The 19,075-nt window shown below is 49.4% G+C and overlaps 9 protein-coding genes across 9 annotated transcripts; 5 read left to right on the forward strand and 4 right to left on the reverse strand.

The window, feature by feature from the left end:
* Positions 1–296: 296 nt before the first annotated feature.
* COCSADRAFT_353147 (uncharacterized protein) lies at positions 297–865 on the forward strand. The gene has a single exon (XM_007699486.1). It carries the CDS (start codon positions 376–378, stop codon positions 637–639), a length of 264 nt encoding a protein of 87 aa, XP_007697676.1. The 5' UTR covers positions 297–375; the 3' UTR covers positions 640–865.
* Positions 866–3,757: 2,892 nt separating this feature from the next.
* On the forward strand, positions 3,758–5,048 carry COCSADRAFT_34683 (uncharacterized protein). Its single transcript, XM_007699282.1, has 2 exons — positions 3,758–4,320; positions 4,394–5,048. Exons 1-2 carry the CDS (start codon positions 3,807–3,809, stop codon positions 4,915–4,917), a joined length of 1,038 nt encoding a protein of 345 aa, XP_007697472.1. The 5' UTR covers positions 3,758–3,806; the 3' UTR covers positions 4,918–5,048.
* A 189-nt stretch (positions 5,049–5,237) lies between these two features.
* Positions 5,238–8,799, forward strand: COCSADRAFT_188521 (uncharacterized protein). The gene is made up of 2 exons (XM_007699487.1): positions 5,238–5,605; positions 5,661–8,799. The coding sequence occupies exons 1-2, from the start codon at positions 5,461–5,463 to the stop codon at positions 8,396–8,398; spliced, it is 2,883 nt and encodes a 960-aa protein (XP_007697677.1). The 5' UTR covers positions 5,238–5,460; the 3' UTR covers positions 8,399–8,799.
* Positions 8,800–8,871: 72 nt separating this feature from the next.
* COCSADRAFT_34685 (uncharacterized protein) lies at positions 8,872–9,870 on the reverse strand. The gene is made up of 3 exons (XM_007699283.1): positions 9,526–9,870; positions 9,295–9,457; positions 8,872–9,243 (listed from the first exon to the last, which is right to left on the reverse strand). Exons 1-3 carry the CDS (start codon positions 9,745–9,747, stop codon positions 9,170–9,172), a joined length of 459 nt encoding a protein of 152 aa, XP_007697473.1. The 5' UTR covers positions 9,748–9,870; the 3' UTR covers positions 8,872–9,169.
* Positions 9,871–10,513: 643 nt separating this feature from the next.
* On the forward strand, positions 10,514–11,951 carry COCSADRAFT_34686 (uncharacterized protein). Its single transcript, XM_007699284.1, has one exon. It carries the CDS (start codon positions 10,736–10,738, stop codon positions 11,855–11,857), a length of 1,122 nt encoding a protein of 373 aa, XP_007697474.1. The 5' UTR covers positions 10,514–10,735; the 3' UTR covers positions 11,858–11,951.
* A 102-nt stretch (positions 11,952–12,053) lies between these two features.
* On the reverse strand, positions 12,054–13,738 carry COCSADRAFT_353155 (uncharacterized protein; the record flags this gene model as incomplete). The annotated part of the gene is made up of 1 exon (XM_007699488.1): positions 12,054–13,738. One exon carries the CDS (start codon positions 13,736–13,738, stop codon positions 12,077–12,079), a length of 1,662 nt encoding a protein of 553 aa, XP_007697678.1. The 3' UTR covers positions 12,054–12,076.
* A 1,207-nt stretch (positions 13,739–14,945) lies between these two features.
* On the forward strand, positions 14,946–15,548 carry COCSADRAFT_24239 (uncharacterized protein; the record flags this gene model as incomplete). Its single annotated transcript, XM_007699239.1, has 1 exon — positions 14,946–15,548. The coding sequence occupies one exon, from the start codon at positions 14,946–14,948 to the stop codon at positions 15,546–15,548; it is 603 nt and encodes a 200-aa protein (XP_007697429.1).
* A 327-nt stretch (positions 15,549–15,875) lies between these two features.
* Positions 15,876–17,252, reverse strand: COCSADRAFT_137348 (uncharacterized protein). The gene is made up of 3 exons (XM_007699489.1): positions 16,872–17,252; positions 16,609–16,821; positions 15,876–16,550 (listed from the first exon to the last, which is right to left on the reverse strand). Exons 1-3 carry the CDS (start codon positions 17,218–17,220, stop codon positions 15,961–15,963), a joined length of 1,152 nt encoding a protein of 383 aa, XP_007697679.1. The 5' UTR covers positions 17,221–17,252; the 3' UTR covers positions 15,876–15,960.
* Positions 17,253–18,093: 841 nt separating this feature from the next.
* Positions 18,094–19,033, reverse strand: COCSADRAFT_34688 (uncharacterized protein). Its single transcript, XM_007699285.1, has one exon. The coding sequence runs from the start codon at positions 18,997–18,999 to the stop codon at positions 18,469–18,471; it is 531 nt and encodes a 176-aa protein (XP_007697475.1). The 5' UTR covers positions 19,000–19,033; the 3' UTR covers positions 18,094–18,468.
* Between the last annotated feature and the right edge of the window lie 42 nt (positions 19,034–19,075).

Here is a 19,075-nt window from a genome sequence, read left to right on the forward strand (position 1 = left end):
AAAGATAGATCTGTAAAGGCGCATCTTCAAGCAATATGGAGGAATTGTCTATAAACTGCTCAGCATCGCGGAGAAAAGGCAAGATGTTAGTTGAAGATGGCTACAATCTATGTCAGTCGGCAATTGAAGAAGTTGCATTTGCGAAGATTTTACGTCTGTAATCTCTTTAAGGCCTTGTATTGTGCCGGTGCACAGGGTAACCCTTGTGCTGACGTTATGGTTTAGCTCATAGAGTATGAGACGGGGGGTATGCCATGTATAGTAGAAGGAAGTAATTCAAGTTCAAGAAAGAAAAACCTCAAGCTTCTTATCTATTCCTCTCTCTCCCTCCTCCCGCTGCGATAGTGCAGGCAGCAGCTAGGAAAGAAGCTTACGATGTCGTCCACCACTGTAGAACTCGTGGGTGATACACCCCCCCTTCCGGTTCAGTATCAAGCGATAACAAGTCCACGAATTACCTATAAGACTCATAGCTTCTATCCAATGGAGAAGATGCTTCCTGAGAAAGACTTGCGTCGTATCTCCGTCGACAACGGTTTGCTTGCTCTGCACGAGATGATGCACTCAGTAACAACATGCATACTGTATATCAGATGTCAAGCTACTAGCGATCGTCGCCTTGCCGATTTCCCTTACTAAGACCCCAGGCCCTGACAGGTTGCACATGTTCTCATGTAGGCCATATAATCCAGACATCAGCTTGAGGCAACACGTGGCTAGCTTCTTGTGTGTCTGTTTGGTCTATCCAGAATAGGCTTTTTCCTTGTTTTTGAGGGGCGACAAGGAATTCGCGGAAAGACAAGTATAAAAGTCTAGTAGATTTATTCTTATTGTTAGGGATATTAAGAACAGAGTGCAAAGAGTCAAAATAAGACTTAACCTCTTCTTATAGAACTTAAAGTAAGTAGCTAAGTAAAATAGCAGAGAGTAAACTTTCGAGTGTTACAAGTAACAAAAAGGATTCTCTCCTTGACAAATGACGAGATGGCGGAAGGCCTATGGACGTCCACGTCAGAAGGTAATGATCAACGCGGGGCGCTGATCACGTGACGTGGCATCTCGCCAAGGCAGGACATCTGGAGATGCCAGACCCTCAGGAGATGCCAGGACATCAGGAGATGCCAGGACATCTGGAGATGCCAGTAACATCAGAGATGTCAAGGGCTTGGCCAGATGTCAGGACTGGAAGCAATGAGGATATAAGGATGGATGGATTTCATTATTTACTCTCGTTGTGGTCAACTCAAATTGTACTTTCTTACTAGTATCTTTACTTAACAAGATTGTCACAAGTTAGTCTATCAAATAGATTAGTCTTGTCAAACCCTCCTTAAGCACGCCAACTCCACTGTATCGCCAGACAAGCCTCACGGAACACTAACGTAATACTCACCTGCCTTAGTGCGGACCAGGATAGAGAAGTATAGACCCATACCCCGTGTAACACTACCTATAAAGGTCTCTTATAGTTATTACTAGTACTAAATTAGACTTATCTTCGTCTTCTTTTTATAGTAATAAAGTCTTTAGAGATTTCTAAATTAGTAGCTTACTAGCTTTCTTCTCTAAAACGGTTTAGTCCTAGAGTTAGACTAATTTCTAGGGTAGTTCCTTAGAACTACTAGGTTTTTACAGATTAACTATTAGTAGTTATCTCTAAGGTTAATAGGTTATTAGTAGTCTCTAAGTCTCTACTATAGCGCACTCTATACGACTTTTATTAAAGTAATCTACCTCACGAGGAGCGCAGAAGTTCTAAACCTAAAGGCTTTAGCCAGCAGGAGATTAATAGGATCCTACCTAGGTAAATATTAGATATGATAGTATAAGTATCTAGATTAGTGCTAGATAACTTAAGGTTAGACGTAGTCTAAATAGACAGCTGCGATATTATTTTAAAGCCGTCACCGGCTAAGACGAGACTTTTAATATAATATAACGGCGCAGGCAAGACTACTTAGATTAGTATCAGTAGTAGCGTCACTTAGAGGCATATGGGAGTGCGTAGGACATTAAACGAGCCTTAATTTAAATAGACACCTATAGGCCTTGTACGAAAGGATATTAAAAGTCTACAGAGCTAGCTACAGGGAGTGTCTCCTTATATACTTATCTTAGTCGGATCCGAATCGGATCCGACCTTACAACGAGTGGTTGATGAAGAGGGCGGCGAATACTACCTCCGATCCGGCTCTGGGATTGGTCCGATACTTGGCGAAGTTGTAACGTCGTTACAAAAGACATGCTAAAGGCGTACGTATCTATAGTAGTGTACGTGACTAAGAAAAGTGACGCAAGGAGACTTATCGCAGAAGGCTTCTTCCACGCGGGTAGTGTTACACGGGGTTGGGTGCTAATACTTCTCTAAGCTCAATCCAGGTTAGGGCGAGTAGGATAAGGTTAATAGCTCCGTGAGGTTTGTCTGGCGATTCAGTAGAGTGGCGTGCTTGGTAGAAGTGATAACAAAAGGTTCGACAAATCTAATCTATTCAATAGACTAACTTGTATCAATCTTGTGAAGTAAAGTAACTAGTAAGAAGTACAATTTGAGTTGACCACAACGAGAGTAAATAATGAAATCCATCAATCCTTATATCCTCATTGCTTCCAGTCCTGGCATCAGGGCCTTGACCTGGAGTCACTGACTCCCTCCTGCCTATGTGAGGCCATGTCCTCACATATCTTGGGTGGCATCACTGATGCCATGGTCTTGGCGTGATGTCAATCACGTGATCAGCACCCCGCGATGATCATTACCTTCTGACGTGGACGTCCATAGGCCTTCCGCCATCTCGTCACTTGTCAAGGAGAGAAACCTTCTTGTTGTAACAATATGGACGTAGTATAAGCGACGATACGATTTGCAATAGTAACACGAAGACTTAATGCAAACTAATAGCTAACTACTAGGTAAACCTTAGCTACTAATGTAAACTTATCTATATGTAAGGGGCTGCGCTCCGGGGAGCAATCGCGAGGTATACAAGAGGTTGTATTCGATGAGGAGCTATCTACTCTACTTGCGTGATGTTTATTTACTCGTCGGAGAAAGGTTATGCCGAAGTATCTGAGCGCGTTGTCTGAGCGCTGCTCGGGCGGTGAGAAGAATCCGGGTGCTCTGGGTGACACCCGGATTCTGCGCTCGCCATCTGAACATAGTTCGGATGGCGCGCACGCAGCTTGAACCGAGATCTCGTCGAGGAGCTATCCAAAGGGCGTTCAGCCCGTTACACTATAGCCTTATACAACTAATAGCAGACAACGCTTTAGCTGCCGAAGATAGGACGTTAAATACTTAAAGAACCTCTTAGAGAAGTCGACTCTAAGCTAGTCTACTACTAGTAATACTAACCTATAAGTACTAGATAAGGAATAATAGTAGATAGAGAAGAAGTGTGCCACGATATTATGTAAGGGCTATGACTTAGATGATAAGCTGTATGAAGAAGTGTATGAAAGAAAATAGACAGGCTAAGGAGACTGAGACGTAGCATAAGAAGTGTAAAGTTAAACTAGCGTTAGTAGCCCTTTTGGTTCGGCCGCCGGACGTAAATAAATTGTGTATGTGTATGAATAAGGGGGACAGGTAAGCAGAGGCTGATGCATTGATGGTGACAGTGGCTCTGCAAGAATTGTCCAGCTGCCTCGCCGGCCAAGCACGCCCTATAGTGTCGAATGCGGTAATGGCTATTGGTGGGGGGACTGGAGACATGGTGTGCATGTGTGGAGCAGCGCCCGATATAAAGCGCAGATCGAGAGAAGGGGAGACAGAACATACTGCATATACATACATACACAGATACATGATGCATCACGAGATTGTCGCTCTTGAGAAGCAGCACCAGCCCCTCCCCGTCGACGGCTTCGCTTTTGCTCCGGGCACTACCTACAACCTCACAGCCTACGAATCAACCTCGTCGCGTGACCAACTTCACCAACGCATCCGCAATGCCACCATCATTATTGTGACGACGCTTAAACTGGATGCCGAAACTTTGCACCCCACCATTACCCCCAATCTGCGCTACATAGCTGTCTCCGCAACAGGCACCGACCCAGTCGACCTCGATGCCTGTCGGTCACGCAACATTCGCGTAACAAACTGTCCAGGGGCTAATCTGGACGCCGTCTCAGAACACGCCATCAGCCTCTATTTCGCTGCCAGGAGGCGCACCGTGTTGCTCGACCGCATAACGCGAGTACAACCGAGCGAATGGAAGGACAAGGGTAGTGTCAACCACTACATGCGCCTTCCGGATGGCAAGCCACCCATTACGTGCAGGGACGAGGTCATGGGCGTTATCGGATACGGTGGTCTGGGTGCGTTTTACTCGTTCTCCCTGCCCTGTTTAGGATGCAAGATCCTGGGCTGATCATAACCAAACGACCATAGGCAAAAAGATAGCTGCATTGGGCAATGCACTCGGCATGCGCGTACTGGTTGCGAGTCGCAAAACACCCGCGACACCTGCACTCAGTGACATTCTTCCGGCCCCAGATACGTCTGATGGCCGCATTCCTTTTGACGATGTCCTCCGCCAGTCTACTGTACTCGTCTTGTCGCTGCCCCGAACTTCTGAGACGCTCAATCTCATCTCTACACAGGAGCTCGCCAAGATGCATCCATACTCTGTCATCATCAACATAGCGCGGGGTGGCATCGTGCATGAGGCAGCTGTCGTCCAGGCTCTCAAGGAGAAGCGCATCGCCGGTTATGCCACTGATGTCTATCAAGTGGAGCCTGCTGGTGGACCTGAGGATACGCCATTACTCGAGGAGGAGACAAAGGATCTGAACATCACCATGAGCCCGCACCTAGCGTGGTTCTCGCAAAGGACTATTAAGAACCTGGGGGACATATTGAAGGAGACAGTAGAGGGGTGGGTAAATGGTAACGAGATCAATGTCGTTGTATAACAAGCCCAATACCCAAGGGCGAGAAATCACGTCTGGTTTATCATCTTTGAAGCCGATTAGATTCAGATCTCAACCCAGCCAGCCTAGAGATGACGTAAAAAAATAAACTCTAGTACCGAGTGTATGGGCGTATGCAAGATCCCGCGCCACATGCTTGGGATGATGTTGATGTTGTGGCGTTGAGGCTTGATGGTTGGAGTGTCGTCGGATTGGTGCAGGCCACGTGACTGATGATGAAACCCTAGGACCCCTGCTTGGTGGTTGCAAGGCAGCGGCGCATCGCCTCGGGCTATCAACTAACATCACGTCGGCTCTCTCTACGCGTCAGAACATCACCAATAACACCCTCCGCTTCCTCGAATCGTCAATTCTTCCGCGCACTGCCATCCCTCGGTGGGTGTCGCGCGCACCTTTGCGCCCGCCCTTTATATCCCGCAACTGCAAGCCTTCCATCCGCTGTCGGCTCTGGTTCCCCCGGCGGCAAGCCCGTCCCACAGCCGCCCCACCGACATATTCACCAGCTCCAGCTCCGTCACCACCACCATGTCGGGCTCAGTTGCAGTTGCACGCCCGTCGCAACCTCCACGTTTGCGTCGGGAGTCCCAACGGCCCGGAGTCGCGCGCACCGCCACTCGCCAGTCCAACATGGAGGACGACAGCGCGAAGCCAGAAGAGGCCAGGAAATACGGTATACCCTCCGCCAAAAGCAGCATATGCCTTGCAACAACTAACATGTGGCTCAGTATACACGCAGCAAGACATCCTGGCCAAGCACAAGGGAAAGCCGCCTTCCCTCCGCGTATACTTGCACCCCAAGCACTTCCGTCTCAACGACTCCCAGGAGACACTGTCCTACGCTTCGCCCATGCGCGAGCTTCTCCAGGCTATTAAGGACAAGGTGGTGCCCCACAACATGGTAGAGGAGCTGTATGAGTTTAATACACCCTGGTACGACAACTGTCTCATTGTCGAAGTCCACGACTACCGCTCGAGCGGTGTGAAACCCAAGGACGATGCCAACAACACTGGAGAAGGGTCCACCACCGCTTTCTCAATCCATAACTATAATAACTTCATCACCCCATCCCCTTATGCTCCCTTTCCAGTCAACAAGCCTGAACAGAAGCCTACGCAACCCCCGGTTCAGAGTAAAGATGGGGATGCCAAAGAGGACAAAGAGAACATGCCTGCTCCTGGCCAGAACGGTACACCAAACAAGCAGGCAGGACTCGGCAAAGTCAGGACCGTGGTACTCTTCCCAACTCCGCTGTCACACTTGGCTGACATACAGCTACTGGCCACGACGCCTGTTCCAGACATGGCCGCCTTGAAAAGGATGCAGGCTCAAGGCAGAGCTGCGGGTATGCCGCCAACCCCGATGACCGGTGTACCTTCTACGCCGACCTTCCCCAATGGCCCCAGCCCGAAGCGCCAAAAGATGGTTCTCGACGACAGCAATCTCCACGAGTTCGAAGCCGAAGTCTTGAACACTACCTGTCCACCGCTATACTTGGAACCCACTAAGAGTTTTGGAGAATCGCTTGCGCTCATGGATGCTATTACGCACCCGAACAACAAGAACCCTGCGCCTCCTCGCAAGACCCGCAAGAGGACGACTGCTGAGTTGGCCGCTGACGAAGCCGAAGCGCAGGGTCTACAGCGTTTTATGCTTGCTGGTGACGAGTTCCAGAGTGCCATGGCAGCCGCAGCTACTGGAAATGACGATAACGCAGTGCGTGCAGCCGCCAACTCGCAAACATTTGCACGTTTCAAGACCATTGCCAATATCCGGGCCAATCACGAAGAGAATGATCGACGGAAGAAGGAGGAGGACGCTCGCATTGCTCAGGCTAAACGACAGGCACAAATGGAGGCGGAACTTCAGAGGAAGAGAGAATTGGAGAGCAGACAACAGGCCGAAGTTGCTGAGCGTCAACAAGCAGCCCTTCGGCAACAAGCACAACACCAGGCGCAGCTCCAGCAGAACCAATTGCAACAGACTCAATTGCAGCACAACGAAGCTTTGCGGGCCGCTGCGGCAGCACAAGTTACACAGACGCCTCAATCAGCAACACAGTCCCAATTTTCGCCAACGATACGCCAACAGACACCCATGACTGCCTCTGCGGCATCCCCGCGGGTCGGTGGTCAAGCCTCACATCCCATTGGGGGCACTCCAATGGTGCCGTCGGCTTCCAACCAGGCCATCAACAGTCCAGCGCGACCGCCGTCTTCTATCTCCCATCACCAGAACCAAATGGCCCGATCAATCAGCCAGCAACAAAATCCAAGCCGCACTGGTACACCCCATATTGTTCAGGGTACGCCAGTCATGAACCCATCAATGCCGAATCGTAACATGACGCCTACACCGAGTCGCATGAATCAAAATAGCCCGTCTATGGCGATGCAAGGCCAGACACCAATGATGATGCAGACACCCCAACCCGGTCAAAATATGACACCTGAAGCAATGCAGCAGCTTCGTGTGCAACAGATGCGGATGCAGCAGCTGCAGCAACAAGGAGGATCTCCAGGTAATCAACAACAACAAATGCAGCAAATGGCATTCCAAAAGGCCCAGCAACATATTCAGCAAACTGGTGTCCCTCCCAATCAAAACCCGCAGGCCTACCGCCAGCAGCTGGCACAGCACTATTTCCGTCAACTGCAGCAGCAGCACCAAACCCAACAGCAGCAGCAACAGCAAATGGGCATGCAAAACATGTCGACTCCAGGGGCCATGCCGCAAAACGCTATGCCTCAACAAGGCATGGCTTTTGCTAACATGAGCTTGCAGCAGATGCGGCTACGGTATCAGCAACAAAAAGCAACGGTTATGCAGAACTACAGCAACACGCAAAGCATACCCCCACAGATCATGCAGCAGATGCAGCATATGGAGCTACAAATCAAACAGCGGGAACAACGCGAACAGCAACAAGCGCAGATGGCACAGATGCAGAATGGCATGGGCAATCAAATGAATGGGGGTCAAATGGGTGGCATGCAAAATGCCAATCCTGCCAATCCAATGCAAATGCAGCAGTATCAACAACTGCTCCAACAACAACGCCAGGCAGCCGCAAATCAAAACCGAATCATGCAAATGCGCCAGCAGGCCATGGCAAATGGTGGCCAGCTACCGCAGGGTATGATGGGCAACATGAATGCCATGGGCGGCATGCAAGGCACGATGCAGGGCATGAACGCCATGGGCAACATGGGAAATGTCCAAGGCATGAACATGGGACAGATGGGCCAGATGAACGGCGGCATGGGCGGCATGCAAAACGGGCAGATGAACACTGGTATGCAAGGCATGCAGAACATGCAAGGTATGCAAGGCATGAACCAGATGAACCAGATGAATCAGCAGCAGATGCAGCAGATGATGATGATGCGCCAAGCACAGCAGCAGGCTCAGCGGATGGGGCAACCAGGCGGTCAACAAGGCGGCGACATGGGATGGACCGGTTGACCACGGTGAGCCTGGCTAAGAGGAGACTTTGGTCGATGATTACCGTTATACCCTGCCGTTGTTTTGTGTTTCATTGTCCTTTGGCGTTTTCTTCCAGGAAACGGAAGACAATCGAGATCTGGACTGGATATCAATGGGTGTTTTGGGAGCATTTGCTGGGCGAAATGAAAAAAAAGAAAGTTACTTCAAGATACCCCTGTTCTGGGATGGATTTCCGTTTTATGGCATTTTTGTACTGTTCTGTCACCAGCGCTTTTGATGTGGCGCGGTCTGTTGCTGCCCATTTCATCTGGAGATATCCATAGTTTTACTCTCTTGTAGCGATTTATAAGTAACATCTGAAATGACATTGTTAGGAAGGAAGGCATCTATTAGAATGATATTGATTCATGAGTGCATCTTGTTAGGCTTCAGTGACGAATACACTATTCTCCAGATCTCGGTGAATGTGTCCTGCCAGCCACCAAGTTTCTTCTGCATAGTGACGTCTGGCAGGTAGAAAAACAAATATAGTGTCCATCAACAATTTGTGCCTTTTCTCAATCAATCTCGTTCATCACTTTCAACTTAGCAGTGGATATGAAGTGTTGGTGTCGTTCATTTCCTTTGAGGCTATTACTATCATACAAGACAATTTCCATCCAGTTTCTAGCATACGCTGACATGTACTTTTCAGCAGCTACAAGGCAACTCTAACGACTATACGATAAAGTCACCCGTAAATGTAAAGTTCTGCGGACTCGATTCGCCCCAATGCCTTGGTTTCGAACACTATTTCTTCGAAGCGGCCTGAGCAAGGTCGGCGAGAGCTTCACGGCGCTTGAACTTGGCGTCTTGGATCACACCTAGAGTATGTTAGTATAGAGAGCAGAGTTTAGAAGAAGAGAACTACGTACTGGCATCAGCGTCGCTGCTGAAGTTGCCAGACCATGTGACGAACGTCTGTCCCTGGTGTTTGCCAGATGTGACGGGGTATGCGCGGATGGTAGAGACGACCGAAGAGTACGAGAGCTCTGGCTTGGAAGTAATGACGGAGTACGTAATGAAGTGGTCAATGGACTAAAATTTTCCCAATTAGCGACTCGTGAGAAAAAAAGAAATCACAGAAAGGAGAAAAAATTGCGTACTGAGTGCTCCTCCTGCTTCACCTCGAGCTCTGCGCCGTCCTTGAATGTCCACTTAACAATATCGGTCTCGTCGGATGTTCCCTTGACGAACTCGCTCTTCTCGAGCTTGGTCCAGAACTTGCTGAAGTCCTGGAGCTTGATCAGGTGCCAGACATCGCTAAAAGGCGCCTCGATGACGGCAGACTCGTGGACGGAGGTGGAGGTGGGGATGGTCGAGGACATGGTGGTTGGATTTTTCCTTGGTTAACAATTGATTTTGCAGAAATTGATTTCAGTGGAGGTGAAAAGAAGATGCGAGTGGAGATTTGAGTCGATGGTTGGAAGCAGTTGAAAGAGAAGTTTAGGTGGGGCACCATTGCTTGTTGCAAACCTATAGCGTCATGGCAGAGCTCGCGGCAGAGCTAATGGCAGCTACCCCTCCCCCGCGCCGTTCCTGCTTGGATAGTCTTGCCACCCCAGCCTTGTGCAATACGATATCATCGAATCATGCGTCATCAACTTGTTGTAACTGGTTCCTTTGGTGAGCTACTCTCTTGGCACTCTGGCTCGCTGCGACCTGTTCTAGCCCCAGCTCAAGGGATCTACCATTGAATGACTTCCATAAACCAAGTATGTAAGTAAAGCAATACTCTAAGCTTACAAAAGGAGCGATTACAAGACTACGGAACACATGTTCTCCTAGTCAAGATACAGCCTTACCCATACTATAGACAATCAAGCGTCTTCTTGACACACTTCCCCTTTTCTTTCTTGTCCTTCCTCGTCCTTCCTTATCATTCTAACACCTTGATCACTTCACATCCAACTCGGACAATAGAAATTACCGACAGTCTTGTCAGCCATGCATTGAGCACACCCTTATTATAACCCAGGCAGCCAATCATATCCTCTTCGCTACAGCCACCGCCACATCGGACGAAACTAGCCTCCGGTTTCACCGACCACTCGGACGCGCAACACCCTACTGCCTACCTATAACGTGGTCAGACAACGCTCTAGACACTGGATAGAGGAGCTTGTCATCGATGATCCTTCTCGTCGTTTCTCTGTGTTTCCGAGGAAATTCGAAATATAGCATGGGATTGGCTTCTCGACATCGATGGCGTGCAATATGACTGACTGGACGCTGTGGCGATAACAGCGAGGGGGCTCGCACATACGTACGCTTGCACGTGCGAAGTGATGCCTGGAGCCTTTTGGTGTGTATAATATGCTTGAAAAGGTAGGCGATATTTCATATCAACCAGACACTCAGTCTTCATCATCTTTATCAACCAAATATCACAATCTACAAACTATCAATATGCCTTCAGTTGCATACATGAACCAGTCGGCGCCTTTCTGGGACTTCATTGCAAGTCTTGAACAGCAAGGCGCTCAACAATCTCACTCTGGACAGAACCGCGAAGACGGTACGGAGAACGAGCAAGGACCTCAGGGGCCCCCAGACCCATTTGCCCCTTGGACTTGGGGCCATGGATTTTTCGGTGGCGGTAGAGGAATGCCTCATCACGGCGGTCCTCCCCACACCCGCCATGAACGTCGCCACGAAGAGTCTGCAGGCGAAAAGGAAGCAGATATGAACGATGCAAACGACAACGGGGAGGGTCCATCTGGCACCTCCGGCTCTGATAACGAAGTTCGTGACGAAGACTATTCAAACAGAAGAGAACACCACGGCCGTTGTGGTGGAGGACCACGCGGTCGCTGTGGACCTGGTGGCAGGGGTGGCTTTGGGCCTCGACACGGCCCTGGACCGCACCATGGATTCGGTTCTCACCATGGCCCTTACCATGGCGGTCGCCGCGGAGGGTGGGGCCCATGGGGACACGGGGGTCCACATGGAGGCGGTCCCTTTGGTTTTGGTGGCAACTCTTTCGACCCATCCACTTTTGTCACTCACCTTTTCAATCAGTTCAATGACTCAGGTCCTTCGAATGAAGACTCTGGGAATAAGGCCAGATCATCTGGAAACGAAGACCACGCTCCTGAAGCCGACATTTTCGACACTGAATCAGCCTATGTGGTCCACATCTCCCTTCCTGGCGCTAAGAAGGAAGATGTCGGTGTGAACTGGGATGCTGAGAAAAGCGAGTTGAGTGTTGCTGGTGTTATATATCGCCCCGGAAACGAAGAGTTCTTGAAGACACTTGCTGTTGACGAGAGGAAGGTGGGTGCTTTTGAGCGAAAGATTCGTCTAGGAACAAGAGTCAATCCTGCAAGCATTGATGCTGATGGCATTACTGCCAAGTTAGAGGACGGTGTGTTGAGAGTTGAAGTGCCGAAGCTGGACTCGGGCTACGTAGAGATCCGCAAAGTGGATATTGAGTAGTTTCCTCAAGGAGCCGGGCGAAGCAGTAATGGGGTAGCATATAGCGATATGTAGGGAAGCTTTTTTGTTTGAATATGGAGAGCAGGTACTTGCAATGAATATATTTCTAATTAGTGAACATTATGAAGGTTATGTTATTTCGTAAGCCATTCTCATCCATCTCATAACGAGCGACTTGCCACATTACCCACTTTCTTCCTTCCATCTCTTACCGAAGATTCAGGCCTTCCTAGCAACGAGATCAGCACACATCTCCGCCAACGCATAAATAGTGCAGGAAGGCATAGCAGCAATTGGTTCCGGGAGAACACTAGCATCGCAAACCCTCAGTCCCCCCACTCCTTTAACTCTGAACGCATCGTCCAACACCGTTCCCAACGTATATGTACCCACGGGATGATAAATTGTACTTGCAAACTGCGTGATACGCGCATCAATCTCCTCATCGCTACTCTTTGTCGTCAACGCGGGAAACTGTGCACCCGCAGGCGGAATTTCGCCCTCAATCTCCGCAGCTAGCGGTCCTGTTTCCACCAAGCGCAAGTTCCCACGCACAGCGCGACGCAGAATAAACCGATCGGTGTTAGTAGAGAGAAAACGCGGATTGCACACAGGTTTATCGTTAGGATCCGCAGGGTTCAGCGTTACACTACCGCGAGATAATGGAAGCATAGGAAGTGCACATAGAGAAATGTGAGCGCCGACTTCTTTGACCGTGGGGGAAATGGCCGGATCAACAAGAAAAGGGTAGTAAACTGCCAAATTAAGGTAGTGGCATCGATTCGGTCGCAGTAGCAAGTCCTCCTCTTGCGGTTCATCAATGCGAATGCCATCGTTCTTGAGGTGTGGAGAAAGCTCTGTATCGGGAATATTCGCGAACAAGCAAAAGTAAAAGGGGAGACCCTGGCCATATGCTGGTTCCGCATACCCATTGAATGGGCGCGCATAGCCTTTTGAGGCGTCTTTGAGCTTGAAGTACATTGTCATGGCGTTGTGGTCGCAGGGATTCTGGCCTACTGCGGGTGAATCGACGGTTTGGGGTATGTTGTGTTTGGCCAGTTCGTCGGCGGGTCCAATACCGGATAGCATCAGGATCTTTGGTGAGACTTGGGTCCTGCATGAAAGTATGACTTCCTTGTTCGCCATGATGCGTTTACCAGAGGTAAGTTCCACTCCAATGGCTCGCTTTGAATCATTGAGAAGAACGCGAGCTGCGAATGTATCGCAAAAGACTTCAACGCCGCTTAGGTCGTATACTTTGGCACTATGTTGTCGTGTTGCGGTGGACTCGGAAGTAGCACGCCAGCACTTGGTGATATCTCCCAGACCCGTCGGGTCTCCCCTGGTTGAATTGTACTTGTGGCCCAGGTTCTCCGCACTCTCTTGGAGAAGATTTCGGATTGGATACTTTCTTCCACCTACAGTATGAATCTTGCCCTCGAAGCCATAGTGCTCCTTGTCTGCTGTCGCATTGAAATGTGTTTCTATGCGCTTGTAGTACTTTTCCATACTGCTATATGTGAACCTCGCATTTCCCGCTCTTTCAGCTATGACGTCTAGATCAGCAGCAGAGGCTCGCATCCATAACCCAATGTTGACACCACTTGCTGCTGACAACAAACGGCCCGCAGCATTCATGATATTTCTGCCACCCAGATGCTCTTGTGGTGTGGTTGAGTAGTCTATAAGGAAGCCTTTCTGGAACAGCGGCATCCAGTTGAGTGGGTCCGAGACATTGTCGATAGCGGGATCGTCCACTGCGTTTGGACCTGCTTCGAGTAACGCAATGCTGGAGTTAGGTAGGTATTCTTTTAGACGAGAAGCGATCACGACACCAGCAGTGCCTCCGCCTGCGATGATGTAGTCGAATGAGGACTCCATTGTGGCTATGGGACCAGGGATGACTGGATCCAAGCATGGTGTGGTGGACCATGAACATAAAGACTACTTATATGCCTTTTCGAACGAGGTCTTGTTTGTTTATTCAACTAATGTTGTACATCATATGCGGCTGCGAGTATGAGTTTTGGGCGTTAGAGGCTTTGCTGAGCGCTTACATGAGCTGGTCTTGACTAGTTTTTGTCTTAAATCGGCAGCGCAAGGCATATTGCTCTACCAGTAGATTCCACAGGGCGTATTCTGATTGTAATTACCTCGGCTAAACAAGGAAAGACGATTCGTTAGGTAAACAAGAACGAAGAATGTTAACGTAAGATTGGTGATCGAACTAGGTTAGGTAGAATACGTTGTAAGACTTCCACACCCACATCTTAGCCAAAATGATATGCATCTGATCGTTGTTACCCCAGAATCTTGTCATGTAATATCTCTGAGGGATAAGCGCGGTTAATTGTGATAAGCGCGTATGCGATCTGCACTCAAAAGTGACAGTAATGAATATTGCCTTTTTCACCACCTTGGTTCGCTCCAACTGATTCAGGGGCCCGCGTGCATGAGAGCTCAATTGGCCAATGTTGGGCAGGCACCTTAGGCGAAATGGCAGCAGGATAGTGTCATTTGCTTCGACATGCATCTTCATTCAGGCATGTCCCAGGAGGTATGAACTGACAAACTCCGTTTGCCACCTTGTTTACTTTTGGACTGGGTCGTCGATTGGGTGGAGAGAATCTCACTTGTTAGAACATGAGTTTGCAGCTAGCGATGGGCTACGAGGGAAAGGCGTTTGTTGCTGGATCTTTGAAATTGTTTTATCAGATGGTTGACAGGTATTTTCGGGGTAACTGTGCCCGATTAGGTCTAGAATATCGCTTTTGTTGATCCACAAGCTCATCTGGCGGGCACATGCTGAAACTGGCAGTGGTCTCTGAGTGGGCTATACTATATCTGGTATAGAGTGTTCCCAGCGAGGATCCTTGAGTGTACTTTAGTAGTACATATGTTCCCAATGTAGCGATGCGTTGGTAGATGAAGGGATTCCCGTTGGTGAACATGGAGCTTGTGATGCTCCATTCACTCTGTCAAACGGGTCTCACCTTCCCAATTACGTCAACGCCATTCCTAAAGCTACTTGAACCCACCTCTCACTCTTCACTGTTTGAAAGCTACCAACTCACATTCAACGACTACGATGTCTTCAACCCGGAAGTTCCCTACAGTTGAAATTGAAGCAAAAGACGATATGGCGAATGAGCATACTACCAATAGCGCCCGCGCAAACAATACATCTGTGCCTGCACTACCCAGGCTGGTCACTCCCTCTAGCGCCGGTATGCCCTTGTCGGACGTGAACATCGGGAGCGACACTCCACGCCTTGCTTCTCCCTTGCACACACCCTCAACACCTGGCCATTTCATCAACCAAGAGCTAAACCCGACGTCCTTCTCCCGCTCTCCAACTCTCGTTTCCTCCATCTTCCCGACCGAGCTACCTCTCCGTACCCCGCCTCGACCTTCACTCATCAACCGTGTATTCAGCCTGTCGCCACCGTCTACGCATGCGGCTCGCGCTGAAAATCGCGCACCTTGCACTTTCCACACACCAGATATCGAGTTGGGTGGGCAGGAGCACTTGACTTGTGTCTTGCAACAAGATGAGAGGGCCAAGAATATCAAGAAGATCGAGAAGGTCAAGTTCGTGCTGCTGCTAATGGGTGGGACGACGCTTTGTTTAGCGATGGGTATAATGGTGTATTTGGTCGTGAAGTTTGCTACTGAGGATGGTGGGCATTAGTGCGTAGGGGAAGATGCAGGGATGAATGATTGGCGTTAGGGGGTATGAGGAACAACAGCAAAGAGGGACTGAATTTATTTTCCTGTCTTTGTCGGGCCTAGGGAATCAAATAATGAAGTCTGTTTAGCATGGGCAGTTCCTCATCTGACGCGGACATGGTGATTTATCGAATGAAAACTAATGCATCGATTCTCAGAAAACAATATGGTTGTATGTGTGGGGACATGAAAAAATTACCCCATTTGGGAAAGTATTCGAGCATGCGCAGAAGATATACGATGTCAGGAACGCTCCGCAACCAGAATGTGCAGAAATATCAGAAGAAAACTTCGTTTCATTACATTAGCAATATGTGCATTTCTTTTATATCCGCATTAGCGATTGTAGTTAGATATTACGATAAATCACTAAATCATCGCCTTCGCTGAGGGCCAGACAGAATGCATCCATCCGCACAAGCCGGGTCAGTACTGTTATACGCAATCTCGCCCACACTGGCACCCGGCTCCACGCTAGGATCTCTGGGGATCGAAAACATGCGTCCGTCCTCTGGTGAGACAACCGTCTCAAGGATATCTCCAAAAGCATTCAGAACGTTGGCGATAGGCTGGCCCTTTGAAACAGGCTCGTCAACGCTAACCAGCGTCTCTACGAAACCACCGTACTGTGTGTACGTATCATGGAAGGTGGTAATGACATACGTCTTGCTTAGATCGGGCTCGACAGTCGTGTTGGAAGGAGTGATTTTCAAATCGACCATGACGCGATTTACGTAGTCGACTACGCGGTTGATGAGGGTGGTGTTCCAGACTCTAGCTTGGCCCATTTCGACGGTGAGAGAGGGAATGCCGTAGTCGACAAAAGTAGTCTCGATGGAGCCGGGCTCGCCAACATCGATTTTCAGGGTGTCGGGCTGGAGGAGCTTGGCGAGGCGCTCAACATAGGGAAGGCGGAAGTCCGCGTAGCACCATAGAGAGGTGTCTGCGCCCGTGCTAGGCGTGTCTGGTCAAATTTTGTTAGTTGGAGATTCTAAATATGAATTTGGGCGTAAGGAACGTACGGAGATCGATACCAACATCGACGTTGCTTGTGTTGGCCCAGATCTGGTTCCAGATGTTGTAGGCAAGGATGTTCGGTCCGCTGCCTCCTTCTGCAGGTGCAATGCCAGGAAAAATGCGGTTCACGTTGATGAGAGATCCGCTTCCGGCAGTAGTGTAGTAGTTACGCTGCCTCATGTAGATTCCCATCGGGTTGATGGTGGGGATACCAATGACTAGATGCAGATTAGCCTCGTATTTCAAGATGGCGACTGGAACATCATACCAGTGCCATTGAGTGTTGCAACCTGGTCCTGAAGCTGCTCAAAGACGCGCTGAACCACGCGAACCGGGTTCAGCTCATCACCGTGAATGGTACCCGAAAGCGACAGCTTCTTGCCTGTGTGCAGACTCTCCTCTGTTCCACGTGCAACCATGATGGGAATGTAAACCGGGTGTCCTCCATTGAGCTCGCCCGCGCGCATATAATACTTAGAGACTGTCTGCGGAGGCACGTCTGCCAGGTTGAGGCCCTGAATAACAGGAACACCGTTTACAACATCGCCGGTGAAATTGAGCGCATGTGAGCTGCCGACAAGAGCCGCCGTGGTCGCAATTGCCGAGAGAAGCTGCATTTTCGCGTTGTAGAGCTGGCCGAGGCTGCGATTGCCATGGTAGAGCTTACCAACGCCCATTTTATATGTCTACCATGGCCCGATAAGACTTCAACCGTCTTGCTCCAACTGTCCATCCTAATAGAAATCTTTGTCGCAAACAGGAAGGTCGGCATGGGTGTTGTCCACTCAGTGACGGTGCCCAGCCTGACCGACTCTTGGCATCTCATAGTTGACCCGAGTTTCGGGTATGAGCGGTAGGTACAGGTCATCATGGCCACGGAGTCAAGTGATTCAGGGCAAGATAACCGCGAGTAGAACATCAGCATTGTGTTTACAGATATCTGAGTAACCATTGACTTGGGATCGGTGGATCGTTTCGGCTGTCCCGGTGCTGTGGGACGGAAGTTCGCGCGAGTCATGATAACTCGGAAGGAACAGATAAGACGGTACCCGGGCCTTGTGCTTACTCTGGCGCTTTTCTGAATTATTGGTAAACAAGTATTGTCAAGTGGGAGCCTGCTTTTGCTTCCATTGTTTCATTCAACAATACTCAGTTGCTGTTTCGCCATGGACGCTGCGCTCACTTTGTGTCGAAATAACATCAAAACGTACGTTCTTCATACAAGAGCAGAGTCCGAGGGTCTCACTACTAGCAACGAAGGCTACGCACCATTTGTGATGCAGCAAGTTCGGACGATCAATAAAAAGCACATCTGACCTTTGAGCAACGTCAACAGCGCGCAGAGCTGCCAGGCAACCCCCTTCCTCAATACCACTAGAGATTTGGTTTTCTCGGAAGATCACGACGATCACGACGACTTTGAGGTTTCGAACGCTACCGAATCTAGAAACGATGATACAGGAGGTGATAGCGATGACGAGAACAAGGACGAGGACGAGGAAATGATGGATGTGGATTTGCTAGATAACGCTACTGTAACTCTAAAGAGGGAAATTTAGGTACTTTATACGCAGCAAGGCCGATTAAGACGCAAGCTCCAGCCTGCAAACAAGTTGCCCACATACTTGACTTGCCTCTTTCTTTGTGTAGCAAACACTTCAGCGGCGCAGCAATGAAAGAAAGTGCATAACACCGAACTCCAGAAAAAACACCAAGAGAAATACAGTTCAGAGATGATTGAGAGCCTTAATCAACAAAGCTTTTTGATACAAAGAGGAAATTCTTATCCAGCATGCCCTTAGTCTTGGTGAGCGAGGATACTCTCTGATACACTGCAACAAAAGATGCGGCTAATTCCCGGCTGACTAGAGTGACGTCTCACGCCAGTCCGTCAATTCTGAGTTGCTGCCTTGTTCTCCGTCTTGGTCGTTGTCGTCTGCGCCTGCGCCTGCGTCGAGCAGCATCTCCACTATCATTTTGCTGCTAGCAGTGCCAGTTCTAGCAAGTGTATCTCTAGCAGCTCGAAGTGCGTTCCCAAACTTTCCACCGTGGGCATTGACATCTGCGCCTGCGTCGAGCAATATCTTCGCTATTTCTTCTTTGCCAGGATGGACAGAAACAGCAACACCTTGGAGTGCGCTCCCAAAGTATCCACCTTGGGCATTGACGTCTGCGCCTGCGTTAAGCAGCATCCTTACTAGGTCTTCTTTGCTACGAGAGTCAGCAGCTTGAAGTGCGTTCCCATAGTATCCATCCTGGGCATCGAAATCTGAGAATATGCTAAGCAGTATTTTTACACTTTTTTCGTCTGCAAGCGGGGAAGCAGCGTTAGCTGAAAGTGCGCTCTCAAAGTATCCATCTTGGGCATGGACGTCTGCGAGTGCGTCATACTGCATCCTTACAAGGTCTCCTCTACCATTATAGGCAGCAGCTTGAAGCGCGTTCCCATAGTATCCACCCTGTGCATTGGCG

The sequence above is a fragment of the Bipolaris sorokiniana genome (genome assembly GCF_000338995.1).
Source record: "Bipolaris sorokiniana ND90Pr unplaced genomic scaffold COCSAscaffold_4, whole genome shotgun sequence".
In the NCBI taxonomy this organism is placed as follows: Eukaryota; Fungi; Ascomycota; class Dothideomycetes; order Pleosporales; family Pleosporaceae; genus Bipolaris; species Bipolaris sorokiniana.

Bases quoted from the DNA above. Each gene is read 5' to 3' on its own strand.
- COCSADRAFT_353147 (XM_007699486.1), top strand. From the start codon at position 376: ATGTCGTCCACCACTGTAGAACTCGTGGGTGATACACCCCCCCTTCCG.
- COCSADRAFT_137348 (XM_007699489.1), bottom strand. From the start codon at position 17,220: ATGCAGCTTCTCTCGGCAATTGCGACCACGGCGGCTCTTGTCGGCAGC. The intron at 16,822-16,871 runs GTATGATGTTCC...ATCTGCATCTAG, and splicing joins TGCAACACTCAATGGCACTG to TCATTGGTATCCCCACCATC. The intron at 16,551-16,608 runs GTACGTTCCTTA...AAATTTGACCAG, and splicing joins CGATGTTGGTATCGATCTCC to ACACGCCTAGCACGGGCGCA.
- COCSADRAFT_34688 (XM_007699285.1), bottom strand. From the start codon at position 18,999: ATGCAGTATGACGCACTCGCAGACGTCCATGCCCAAGATGGATACTTT.
- COCSADRAFT_34685 (XM_007699283.1), bottom strand. From the start codon at position 9,747: ATGTCCTCGACCATCCCCACCTCCACCTCCGTCCACGAGTCTGCCGTC. The intron at 9,458-9,525 runs GTACGCAATTTT...GGAAAATTTTAG, and splicing joins TGAAGCAGGAGGAGCACTCA to TCCATTGACCACTTCATTAC. The intron at 9,244-9,294 runs GTACGTAGTTCT...AACATACTCTAG, and splicing joins CAGCAGCGACGCTGATGCCA to GTGTGATCCAAGACGCCAAG.
- COCSADRAFT_34683 (XM_007699282.1), top strand. From the start codon at position 3,807: ATGCATCACGAGATTGTCGCTCTTGAGAAGCAGCACCAGCCCCTCCCC. The intron at 4,321-4,393 runs GTGCGTTTTACT...AAACGACCATAG, and splicing joins TATCGGATACGGTGGTCTGG to GCAAAAAGATAGCTGCATTG.
- COCSADRAFT_188521 (XM_007699487.1), top strand. From the start codon at position 5,461: ATGTCGGGCTCAGTTGCAGTTGCACGCCCGTCGCAACCTCCACGTTTG. The intron at 5,606-5,660 runs GTATACCCTCCG...CATGTGGCTCAG, and splicing joins AGAAGAGGCCAGGAAATACG to TATACACGCAGCAAGACATC.
- COCSADRAFT_34686 (XM_007699284.1), top strand. From the start codon at position 10,736: ATGCTTGAAAAGGTAGGCGATATTTCATATCAACCAGACACTCAGTCT.